This window comes from Neopelma chrysocephalum, unplaced genomic scaffold (genome assembly GCF_003984885.1).
Source record: "Neopelma chrysocephalum unplaced genomic scaffold, ASM398488v2 Primary Assembly neopelma1_79, whole genome shotgun sequence".
In the NCBI taxonomy this organism is placed as follows: domain Eukaryota; kingdom Metazoa; phylum Chordata; class Aves; order Passeriformes; family Pipridae; genus Neopelma; species Neopelma chrysocephalum.
Genome location: NW_020897740.1, coordinates 5,451,495 through 5,464,233, shown reverse-complemented (window position 1 = coordinate 5,464,233; position 12,739 = coordinate 5,451,495). Strand labels below are relative to the sequence as shown.

General features: G+C 42.2%; 1 protein-coding gene across 1 annotated transcript in view; it reads left to right on the top strand.

Annotated features, from left to right (window-relative positions):
- Window positions 1–12,739, top strand: part of SPATA5 (spermatogenesis associated 5) — a 167,958-nt gene that overhangs the window by 130,961 nt on the left and 24,258 nt on the right. The window contains exon 15 of the mRNA XM_027689951.1: window positions 3,545–3,709. Within this exon, the coding sequence (XP_027545752.1) occupies window positions 3,545–3,709 (165 nt within the window). The remainder of the gene's footprint in view (window positions 1–3,544; window positions 3,710–12,739) is intronic.

Here is a 12,739-nt window from a genome sequence, read left to right as displayed (position 1 = left end):
GAAGTATTCTGGTTTCTACCAAAACCCCAATTACTTAATTTTGTGCCCTTCCTGGCCGACATAATTTATGCAACCCTCACATCTCGACATCAGTGAATTATGTAGCTCTGCGCACACATCAATTAATTTTGGCCCCATCAACTTCCCACCTTCTGTGTGCTCCTCGCCTCAAATCGCTTCTGCATCTCCCAGCCGCGAGCGGTTCATTTTGTGCAGCTGTATCTGCCTGAACCTGCAGCCCCACTTCAACTCTTCACCCTCCCCCACCTGCCTCTCCTCCTGCTCAGCCAAGACACCGCCTGCTCCTGCTGAATCCCTCTTCCTCCATCTCCACAGTGAGGATCAATCCAGGTGCCTTCACCTTTTGCCTCGCCAGTGGGTCATCACCAAATCACAGTGCACCCGCGGGCAGTGGGGCTGGTCCGGAGGTGACCTCGTTGTCCTTATCACTCTCCTCAGAATTCTCCAAATGCACATTGCAAGACTGAAGCTCCATCTTCTGGAACGGCCTGTGAAAGTCATGGCATGCTTGGAGCACCCATCTCCAAAACCCTTCCCATAGCGGAGCCTGGATCACGCAACATCCCACTGAGAAAAGATGTAGCTTCTAGGTCTGTGTGAAAAGTGGTGGTGAGGACAAAGTTGATGCCAGCATCCCTCAAACTGGGCACTGCTGCCAGCATGCTGGTGAGCATGACCCAGGCCTTGGTGTTGAAACTGGCAGTGCTGCCACAGGTGTGCACACCATATGCCACAGCAGGCTCCCTTAAGCAACCCGGAAAGAGCTCACTGTCCTTCAGTGAGCAAAAACGTCATGAGGGGTACCTTTTTCTCTTATTGCTGACCTCTACGTGGACCCCAATCCTAAGTCCTGAATTATTTTGCCCGGAAAGGAAAAGCACCTCCATGGGAAGTACACAGAGACCAAAGACCTGAGAGAGCAGCATGATGCCCTGCAAACCAGAGTGGCCTTGACTTGCTGTTGCTCTCCAGTTGCATTCTGAGCACCGGCAACAAAGCAACTCTGCAGCCCCTATGGCCCTTCACCTGGGCTTTGTCCTCCAGTAACACAGGATGGATCAAGGCAAGCTCCTGCCTCACCCTCTCCCTCTGCTTTTAGTTCCTCAGGAATGTGGAGGGTTGGTGGCTTGCTGAAGGGACAAGGTGGTGACAACAGAGCAAGGAGCAATAGAGCTGTGCCCAGGGTCACCATGTCGGGAGGGCTGGTGGAGACCAGCGCCCAGTTCAATCTGCTTTTGTCTCTGGGGGCTGGAGGGAATTTGACTCTTGTCTCAAGCTGAGGTTACAGAATATTTTCTCTCCTTTTTGTCTATGTCAATATAAGCAGCAAGCGCTGCTGAGACTGACTTGTGCTTTTTTGTACAGTTCCCAGCACATCTGGCCATCTTGGACAAGGTCCCTATGCCTGATTGTAGCAAGAAAGTAATGATAGTGTGTTTAAAACTTGGACCTCCAGCTATGACTATATATAAAACACAAAGCTTTGGGGACAAACTGGAGGAAATACAGTTTCTAGTAACTGACTAAAAAAAGTATATTCTCTGTGTTACATCTGCAGTTGTGCTTTGCCAGCGTGGGTGCTCTGTTGTGTTAGGAGACTGTCTCAGAACCAAAAACTAGTGCGAGGCAATGGAGTGTTTGCCCCCAGCTCATTGGCACCAGGCATTTTTCCTGTCCCACTTGCACAACAGCCCTGGTCATTCATCACTGGGAAGCTAAGCTGGCTCTAGAAAACGTTCCAATTATCTGGGTGTCCTGATGAAACCTGCCTTGATTTAAAAGAGGCACACCACCATACTCACATGAATATCTCCTGCTTCTCCTAAATAATAGAATTAGCTATGGGCATTTCCTTAAGAGCATGCAGAACACAATTGCAGTAATAATTCCTCTCCCTCCAAGCCTAGTCTTGAAACATGCAAATTTCTCTTTCAAGTGCCTTGGCAAAAATTGGCAACATCCTGACACACACACACGATTTAGATGCTGAATTACACACTCATCGAGTTATCAGCAGTGAGCTGAGTTCTTTGGTGGATGTATCAGGAGTGCTCTGGACAACTTGTTTCTTACTCTCTTTTGTAGGGATCTAGCACTGACCACTGCAAGGACAGGGTATAGGGATGGATACAGACCTTTTGGTCTTCCCAGCACATATATTCCTTCTTCTATCCTTACACAGTTCCTTGCAGCACACTGTGGTGCCGTGTGCTTTCTGCTGAGTGTTTTCATGTTCTGTTTTAAAAATAACAAGACATCTCTTAACATTCAGGATACATTTTTCCACTCTGAAGCACCACAACAGTCTTTTTAAAGAAACTCTAGGAAGGGTGTTAACTTGATCAATGCTGTGCAGGAAGGAAAGCTCTTTCCTACTATTTTTTCAGCATGACTTTCACTGACATGATCAGGCTGGGAAAAGACTTATTGGCTGACAGCCCAGGACAGCCATGCAATATCTCTAGTCATCTGGAACTCAAACTACTCTGCCCAAGGGAGAACCATAACATAAAAACAATTTAGGTTACATGCTGAATCCTATAAACATTGTTCAGTTCTTAAAAAATAGTTTAAATACTATTTATGTGCATTCGCTGTGCACAGGATTATTGTGTTATGGGGTTTTTTTCATATGTCAAGTAAGAAAGGCTGGGAGGATTTTTACTTTTTTTTACTGTAGATGGTTTTCAAGAATCTTGGAGATTTTTTTAATAAATATAGGGAAATGAGTTTCCTCTCTTCTCATGTATTTAAGAGCTTGGCTTCTCCTGTATATCGGATATAACTGTTTTATATATAGACAATGTTTACTTTTTGACCCTGTCCAGAAAGTACAGAGTCACAGAAATGCTGGTTGGAGAGAGCTTCCAGAGGCCCTGTGATCCCCCTTCTGCTCACGTGGGACTATTGCCAGCACCTGATCAGGGAGAGCTTGGCTTCCTCTGGCTGAGCCATAAAACCCCTGAGGACAAGAGTTTCCACAGCCTCCCCGATGACCTGCCCCGAGACTGTGCTTCTTTTCTAGAAATTTTTTCCTTCCATCTCCCGTTTTGAATCTGAGCATCATTGGCCTCTGTCTGTTGTTACCTTATTTTGCATAAAAAGCCTGTCAGAATAATCTGTTCCTCAGTAAGCACATGCAGCTCTAATAATTTGGGATAAAGCAGCATGAATTCAGAATGTAAGCTTCACTTCAAAAAACCTTTTTTTCTCCACTTGATGTCTTGATGGAAGATCTGAACTTGGGATGTGTCCATTGCCACCTGTCCATCTGCCAAGCCCTAACATTCCAGCACACCTTGCAACAAGTCTAGAAGTATTATTTTAGGAAAATTATTATGGTTCCTTTATGATTCCTTTTTTCCATTAACTGGTATTTCACAAACTGAGTAGCCTTACTGTCTTTTCTTGTGCACCTTCTTGCTTTTGCTGAAATTGTTGGTTATTTGGTGGTGGTGTTGGTTTTGAGTTGTGGTTTTTACTCTCTTGATGTGCTGTAACTTCTCCTGTGATTTCATTGCAGGCCTTGCTGAGACCAGGACGAATAGACAGAATTATCTACGTGCCGTTGCCAGATGCAGCCACTCGCAGGGAGATCTTCAAACTTCATTTTCAGTCCATGCCAGTGAGCCATGAAGTCTGCTTAGCTGAGCTCGTTGAGCACACACAGAAGTACTCAGGAGCAGAGGTAAAACTTTCTGGAGTCACTGCACAAAATGATGTTTAAGTTGAACTCAAGTATCATCCAGATACCATCCCTTTAGCCTTCTCCAAGTGCTGGTCAGAATTGTGAAGGGGAACGGTTGAGAGATTTCTGTGTTTCTGCTCAGAGAGCAGAATGCAATCTGGGGCTTTTTTACTTCAAGATCTCCATCAGAGGATTGTTGCCAAGGGAAGGGTCTCTTCCAGGGTGAGCCACAGTATGATCCCAGATAGCCTCACAAAGGATGTGCTGCCAGGAGTGGAGGGAGGCAGAGGCAAGTGCTCCCAGACTCCCCAGGCAGTTCACCTGGCTCTCTCCGCATCCCCAGGGATCTTTTGAGTTTAGGATTGTGACTGAGAGCCTCAGATGGAGTTATGAAACAGTGTAGGGGAATCGCAAGGCAGTCACTGGTCACTTTGAAGCTTGTGTTCCTATTCCATATAATCAGGACCTCACAGCTGCACTTCACTGTTACAGCTCATTGCTATTAGTTACCTTCTGACAATGAACATCAGACAATTATTTCCTGTCCTGGGTAGAAGGAGAAACTTTCTCAGATGCTGCTGCCTGGCAGTTATAATAAGTAGCAGTACATTAGTGGTCACCACTCTGCTCCCTGAATATTATTCATGTCAGTGTCTCGTGAAAGGATATTTCATTCTTTCCTCATTTTAATTAATTGAGAGTAATTATATTACTTCAAAAATTCAAAGAATGTTATTAAGATTGCCAAGTCAAGTCCTTAAAAGGTACGAAAGACCAGAATTTCCACCTTCCTGTAAGCAGTCCTAGTGTATTATCGCAACATCTTTAATTACATAGTCACCTTCTGCTTTTTCCATAGCAGAGTGGAAAATGTGATGTGCTTGCCTTAGCTCTCCAGCTTTCAGTGTGCTGTTTACAAGGGCAGGGAAATAAGGTAAACTTTTGTCTTGGTCCAAAAGAGAGGGTGATAGTGGAGTGTTTGTGTGGTTCTTGTAATGCTGAAGGCCCTTCTCAATGGACTGGTCATTGAACATGATGTTCTAGGCAAGATTTCGGCTCATGTAGCTATCACCCAAATGCTGGTACGATGTAAAATGCTGTGTTGCCTACTAAGTAACCTCTGGCTGCTGAGGGCACTGCTGAGTGTGCTCCGGGCTCATTTTGGGAACCTGTGTCACAGGGGACACCAAAGTTGAAGTTCTTTTCTCCTCCACAGCGCAGGACAGACTGTGCTCTGGGAAAGAATGAATGAAAGCTGTGTAGGGAGCAAGGCTGATTTGTGTAGCACATCTCATTTTCACAGAATGTGGGCTATCCTTATGGAAAAAAGGCAACAATAAAAAGGATTTCAGGCTTAAGTGTTCGTCTGAAAAACTGTTGCAGCTCTACTGCCCCCACACTTTGGAGCAGTGACCTGAAACAATGCTGTGTTCATATCCAGGTGACAGTGATACAACTTTTGCTGCCTTAGGGAAATTTATCTGCCTCTGGCTGAGCTACAAGCCTCCAAAAACATAAACATAAATGTATCCTCCGTTGTGTATGGAAACTGTTGTCTTACCAGGCAACAACTGTAATGCTTGTATTTTAGAAATTCCAAGCATATGGGGATTTCCTTTGGATCTGGATCAGCTGAAGCTCTAGTGGTGAATTCCTGTGCCTGGTTGATAATGAGTCACAAATGTCTTGGTGCTGGCTTTGTACAGAACCAAAAATAAGTTAATGGGTCATTGAGTGCAGCTACACACTAGTTGCAGGGGGAAAAAAGGGCTGCCTGTTTCTAACCCGGCATTTCTCATGAATTTTGTTCTTTTGCATCATTCAAAGTATTATAATAACTGGGATGCAAAGAGTAAATACAGAAAAAGCCTCAGTCAGTGTTCCTTGGAAGAATACATAAGAAGTCTTGGCAGTTGGCACGCACAGTGGCCAGTTTCATTAAAGCCTTTTCTTCCTAGTGTCTCCAGCTTCCCAGCTTTACAAATAGTTTCCGCTGCTGAATGGCAAGTTCCCATTCCACTGTTCTACCCTTTGTTTAGAAAAAGAAATGGAAAATGCTTGGTTTTGTGACTAGAAGATGCTGTCTGAATAGGGAGTTGCGTGTAAAGATGCGTTGAATCATCCCGCCGTGAGCTGAATAAACAAGCCAGTAAAGCAGATAGTTCAGTGAGCATCTGGCTTCCAACTTGGCCCTTTTTCAGATCAGATACTTGCATATATTTTTGCCTGTCATCACTTATGACCAGTTATCTCTGTTCACCTGCTGGATGCACATTTCTCTTAATGAGTACCTCTAAAGATATATCAAGATAGCAAAATAGGGTGATTACTTCCCACTGTTTCATGTGAGAGAAAATGGAAGATAATTTATGAGGGTGAATTACAATTTCCTTCTCTCGTGTGTAAGTGAAGTTTAATGTAATAAAAAAAGGGCACTAGACAAGCAATGTCTGTACAATTAGCTTTTAGGTCAAACAAATTCTCAGCTTTCTAGAAATACTTGGATTTGAGTTTGATCTGCATTTCCAGCCCCTTCTGGAGCGGTGCTGTGCAACAGTGCTTGAGGCTCTCCTTCAGGGATACTTCAGTGTCTGTAAATCAGGAGAGAAATTGGTAGGCACAGAGGAGAAGTCCTTAAAAGTGATAAAAATGGTGAAAACAACAAACATCATACTGCATTGAAACTTTTACAAGGTTTAATCTAGTGTTTCTGCATGTTATTTTGGGCCAAATTTCAGGAGGTCCAAATTTTATCAATATTTTTTAATGTTTTTTAATGGTTTTGTATAATTAGGATGTCTTCACTCTGAGGTTGTTCCCAATTTGATCACAGCTTTTTCCTAGAGTGTTTTCACTGCTGTACTTCATGCTGAGAAGTTTTATCTGTTTGATTTCTCACTAAAGTAGGATTAATTAAGGATCTGGCCACAGAAGTATTTAAAAGCGATGTTTTAAAGTACAAGCTGTGTGAGTTCTTTTTTGCTTGTTTTCATGGTGCTGCTACAGCCATATAACCCATCTTTAGGAAAGATTGGCTTTCCACAAACTCAGGTGCTCCACTTTTTTTAAATTGGGCTTAGATGAGCAAGGGATGAAGCCAGTGTTTCCCCACTGTAGAAATATTTTTTTCCAGAAAGTAGGTGATAAAAAGGAAAATAAACCTAGTAGAGTGAGGGACCCTCTTTTATTGTCTGAGCTCCAGTCAGATGATGTTTTTGTTAAAATTTAAAAGACAGTAGCGGAGGGGGAGTTTTAGGCAGGAACTGAAATCAAGTGTTGAGTTGTTTTGAGTTTGAAGTTGGTTAGAAGCAATAAAAAATTAAATAATCTGGATACGATGACAATATTCTTCAGACGAATGTGCTTATAGAAGTAAGATAATGGGACTGACTGCTTTTAAATTGGTGGAAAGCAGGTCATGGTGAAAGCCAAGGCTGGCATGGTTTCTATAGTATTATCAGTTTCCATGCTTACAGGACACAATAGTAAAGCGGGAATCTTGGAACCTGTAAATCTTTCATTGGTTCTTAGGCGAAGCAGAACAGTTAATGTAAAAAATATCTTTCTCACTTTGCAATAACTCTCAATGGGAGCACAGAGAATGAAGGGGAAGAAAAGCAAGCTGATGAAGGTTTGCTCTGGCTCAACTAAAAGCAGATTTCGTGCCAAAAAGGTCTTTGCAGCAGCACACTAGCTGCAATCAGCTCAAGCCTTTGACTCTTAAAATATGTATTCCAAAACATGCGTGTTCTTGTTTACCAGATATTGACATATTTAAACTGTTAACTTTAATATAAAAACACCCCAAACAACTAAAACCTCTCCAAATTCCTCTCTCTCATATGGAGGAAGGTACTAAGTATGAAAGGAATGAGGATGAGTTCCGTTGTAGGTGTACGGAAGGGAAAAAAGTCTTTTAAGAGATTAGAAAAAATTTGTTTCTTTAGTGAAGAACATCTGCAGTAAAGGGGAGAGAGGGCTTAGATATAGGGGAAAAAAAGGACATTTGACAAATAAGGATTTTTTACCTTCTTTGCATCCAGCTTTCCATGAAGGAAAAGATCTTCCAGACTTAAGGAAAAGGCTTTCTGCCTAGCATTTTAAAGGGCAATGGATTCAATCCTATGTAGTGGCCTAAAAAGAGACTGGCTTTTTGGAGTGAAGGCATCAAAAAATTTAAAAAAAATAACCCGAAAGAGTAAAGTCTCTATATGGGGAAAAAACCCAGTATACCATTCAAATCTTGTCCTGGCTGAAGCTCAAGGTTTTAATTTTTAAATGTAAACATGTTTGTTGCTTTTCTGCTCAGTTATGCTAAATCCTGAGCGTGTTCAATTCCCATTGGATTCAGCGGGTGTCGAAGGTGCTGAACACATCATGCCTTGGGATGGGCCATCAGATTTTGTACTTCTAAAATGGCACCAAGAAACGCACATGTCGCATCAGAAATGTGTGATTTGAAAATATTCTTTGGTAGTTAAAGCATCTGGGGTTGAAATGACTCTGGCCTGACTCTGCTGGACAGCCTTTCCTTCTGAAGGCACAGCTTAGCTCCACACCAAGATGTGGTATCACAGTGAAATTACAGATTTTCAAAGTGAGGAACGCTGTCAAACTGAAATGCAGCAAGATTAAGGCCTCAGATGAACTCCTGATGTTTCTCTTGGAATGATGCAGAGGATCTGTTAATTTATATCACTCATTGCAAAGTGAACATTTTTGTGTGGGTGGGTGAGGAAAAGAGGCTCAGCCTTCATCCAATATGGGTAATACGGGATCACCGCCTTCCTACACACATTTATCAGTGCTAAGGATGTGTTTGGCACAGGTGGCTGGAAGGTGAGGAAATACCTGGCATTCGGAATGTTTTCCGAATGTCAATGTTTGGGATAAACGAGATGAATCACCGGAAAGGAAATAACTAACTACACAGGACTTCCCATGGGATTTTGCTCGCTGCTGGTCTCACAAGAACCTCGTACGTGCAGAATGTGCTTGGGCAGATTGGGAACGAGGGCAGCACGAGCACCTGGGTATGTGGGTGATCACTCATTGGCATGGCAGTGCTGAAAACAAGACTTTGTGGTGCTACTCCATCTCTCATTTTCCTCCAGACTTTCCTTTTCAGTCATTTCAGAAAGATCGGGCTCCCATCGCGCATTTTTTCAAAGATGGGGTGGCAGGTTTGTTGCCAAAAGCGGATGGATTTGCATCACTGTTGTGTCTCAGCTGAGACCTGATACAGTACTGTGTGCACTCACCCTGGGAGGATATAAAGCCTGGTTAGCAATCAGCATGTTTATGCAAAATGTAAAGTTTGGTTTGGAGAGGAGTATTTCCACTAAAATTTATGCATGGCGAGCCCATCTAGGAAAGAACCTTCTCTCCTTCAGTGAGATAATGATTTGCTAATAGTTTAATCAAGCAGAGGAGATTTAATGCATCTGGCTGAAGGGGCATTAACGTTTCCGAAAAGGTCAGACCCATTAACAGCTCAGGAGGATACAGTGGAAACTGCTTCCTAAGTAACTCAGAGAACAGTGATCCTCAGAGGAGCTTGGGGGAAAAAAGCCAAAGGGAATTTGAATGAGCACCAAGCAGTGCTGAGGTATGAATTTCACTGCTTCTCAAACTTGAGATTTCCTTTCCTCATAAAGCTCCCTGTGCCCTTGCGGGGTTGTTTCTTTTGTCCCTGTTTGGAGAAAGAACATCCACAGAAGCATCACCTGTGTCAGGGGCAAGCTCCCTTCCCATGAGCTTGTGCAAACCAGCTGTAGTTTCCCCAAACCAGCCGAGGCCGTGGGAGATGCCCGAATTTACCAGCAGCACCGACTGTGCTGTTTGTCTCCTTCCCTGTCCCTGCCTTCCCTGTTCCACACACGGCAGAGTATCCAGGAGCTCCCCTTTGTTGAGGGTGGCAGAGGGGGAGTGTGTTGCCAGCACAGCAGGGGACTGTTGAGCTGTCACCAACACACAGGCTTAGAAAAGAGGGACCTAGACTGATACTCTGTCAGCCAGCTTCACTTGCCCTCTGCTGTTGCCTCTGGCTTTGCTGCTTTATTGTCCTGGGTTTGGCTGTAATTCCCAGCAATGGAAAAACATGTTGCTCTTTAAAAGCAGATGGGAATTCATTCCTGAAGGAAAAATGTCTCTTCAGGCTACTGCTATTGTTTGAGTTTTATTTTTTGCCTGTGAGTTATTTCTAGCAACTTTTAATTTAATTTATTCTTTTTTTTTTTTAATCAGACAGTGTGGGGATTATTCTTCAATGTCTTAAAGCACATGCTCTCACTACAGTAATTATCACAAATGGGGTATATAAAGTTCAGAGCAAAAATTGCATTTGCAGTGATCAGGAAGGAATTGAAAATGTTGGCTTATTTCTGCCTTTTGAAGTGCTTTCATATATGTAACGCAAATGCTTATATCAGCTCCGAGTAGCGGAATTGGCTTTTATGTTAAAAAAAGGAAAAGGAAAAATAATAAGCACTTTTTTCTCACACTGACCTGTTTTTCTGATTTAAACCTGTAGTGCTGGCACTTGATCTTGTAAGTTATGATGTGTCACCGGGTATGTGGTTAGGATTGGACTTGCTGCTTTGGGTTTGTCTCAACTCTAGTCCTAAAGTATAAGACAAGGCATAAAAATTAGAGAAAGTCACCAAAAAGTCATTGCACTTCATAGTAAATCAATTCCTGATCCTTCACTCTTATATGCCAACTTCAGGGCCAGATCCTCAACGTATGCAAGTTGCTGTAAATATTGAGTATGTCTTAGTACATTAGCAAAAGATGTCTGGAGTTTTTTGTTTCATTTTCTATTAAATCACTGATTTGTATTTTTCATAAATGGGGGAGAAGGGAGGGAGCTAAATATTCTTACATATCCATTGCCATTTCTCATGCCCTTAAAATTAGTAATTGTCTGACTTGCTTAAGTGGCTGCTGTGATTACTTTCAATAGTGTACAATGTCTGGCAATCAGTCAGCGTTCAGTTTATCCTTCCTTACATATATATTAATTTTCTCCTTGGATATACTGAGTCCAGAGGAGGCTACCAAGGTGATTAGAGGTGTGGAGCACCTTTCCTTTGAGGAAAGGTGGAGAGAATTGGGATTGTTCAGCTAGGAAAAGAGAAGGCTTGGGGGTGACCTAATTGTGGCCTCCCAGTATCTGAAGGGAGCCTGCAAGAAAGATGGAAAGGGACTATTTACAAGGGCCTGGAGTGATAGGACAAGGGGAAGTGGCTTCAAACTGAAAGAGAGTAGGTTTAGATTAGATAATAGGAAAAAATTCTTTGCTGTGAGGGTGGTGAGGCCCTGGCACAGGTTGCCCAGAGAAGCTGTAGCTGCCCCATCCCTGGAAGTGTTCAAGGCCAGGTTGGATGGGGCTCTGAGCAACCTGGTCAAGTTGTCCCTGCCCATGACAGAGGAGTTGGAATTGGATGATGTTTTAAGATCCCTTTCAACCCAAACCATTCTATGATTCTATGGTTTCAAGGAGGTAGCACTAAGACATAATCTCAGGCATCAGCTTAGCCAGTAGAGCTGCAGGAGGCTCCTGGCTTCTGCAGTAAAATTACCTTCCCATCCTTAACAGAATCAGTCCATCAAAAACAAGAGTACTGCTTGGTCAATGAGATCTAAAATAGTTCTGGTTATGATGTTAATTGGCACTAGGAATATTTAAATGTAGTACCTGAAGGCTAACTCAGATAGGATGTTTATACCAGATGAAGGAACACCTTGTGCTGACCTACTTGTATTTCTGGGACCCTGCCAGTTAAATTGCTGTCGTGGTGGAAGAATTGTTAATGAATGGCAGAGGAATAATAGAGCCCAGGTGTAAAAGCTTATTAATCTACCTGAGTATTGTTGCTATGAATGAAGAACATGTATTGTAACGACACCACTAACTGTTTATGCTTCACTGAGTGGCAAAGATTGGAGAGGTGGGGGTTGTGTATGGATTAAAATATTCAAACGTGTTGGTATCTTTGTGTACATAGAAAATAGGGTGTTTGCCTTTGGAAGTCATCAGCAAAGTCATCGTTTCTTGTTGCAAAAATTTGGAACCTAATAATGAACAATAACATAATATCTAATAAAATCAAATCACAGTAGACTGTGAATATCTTGAACAATAAATGTACCTAATTTCAAACTTAAAGCTGTCACTAGTAAAACTATATTTGTGTGGAACATGCACCAGCTATTCTGCTTCCATTGCTTTCTCCTATGATAGAAATAATATTTCACTTGTGTAAAGGGAATTTAGTGTTTATTTTCTGAGAGATGATCATTATTGATAAAGTATTTGGAGAGGGTTTTTTTCCCCCTTAGCTTTCCATAATTGAATTATCACAATTTAATTGTAATATGCTTTAATGTTTCCCATCCCTAAAAATGTGTATGAGCTGCAGGCTTATGCACTTTTCATCCCATAAAGTTATTTGAGTTTGAAAATTTGCTCTGCTGTATTCCTTTCAAAGAGGTTTTGATTATGTATAATTTTATTTTTCTAAGTGAGATTTTTTTGGGAGGAAGAATATTTGAAATATCTGCTTTTGTTCCGCTTTCTTTATTAACCACAAACTTGAGCCATAACACTGTTGGAGTTGGTGGCTTTTTGGTGAGATTAAGCTGCTCAGTGTTAATTCTGAAACCGTTTGAGAAGTTGTTAGTAATTAAGACATTCACTGATGCTGAATGTGGGAACAGGGAAGTTTTCATCTATTTGCAGCCAAACCTACGTTGTCACACAGGGCAATTTTCATTCTTGCCCTGCAATTTCTGTTTTCCAGAGCCCTGCTGGAAAGCTGATGGGCACAAGCAGTGCTGTAACTCAGATCTTTGTATATCAGAAATTGGAAGCTATTATTTCCAAGTTATCTTTTACGGTTACCCTTAAATACATATGGAAATACATAAAGCTTTAGATTGCCTTTGGCAAAAGGATTAAAAGGTTATTGGCAGATGGAAACAGCACAATAACAACTCTGCAGCAAATTATTAGCTATGTTAGAAGCA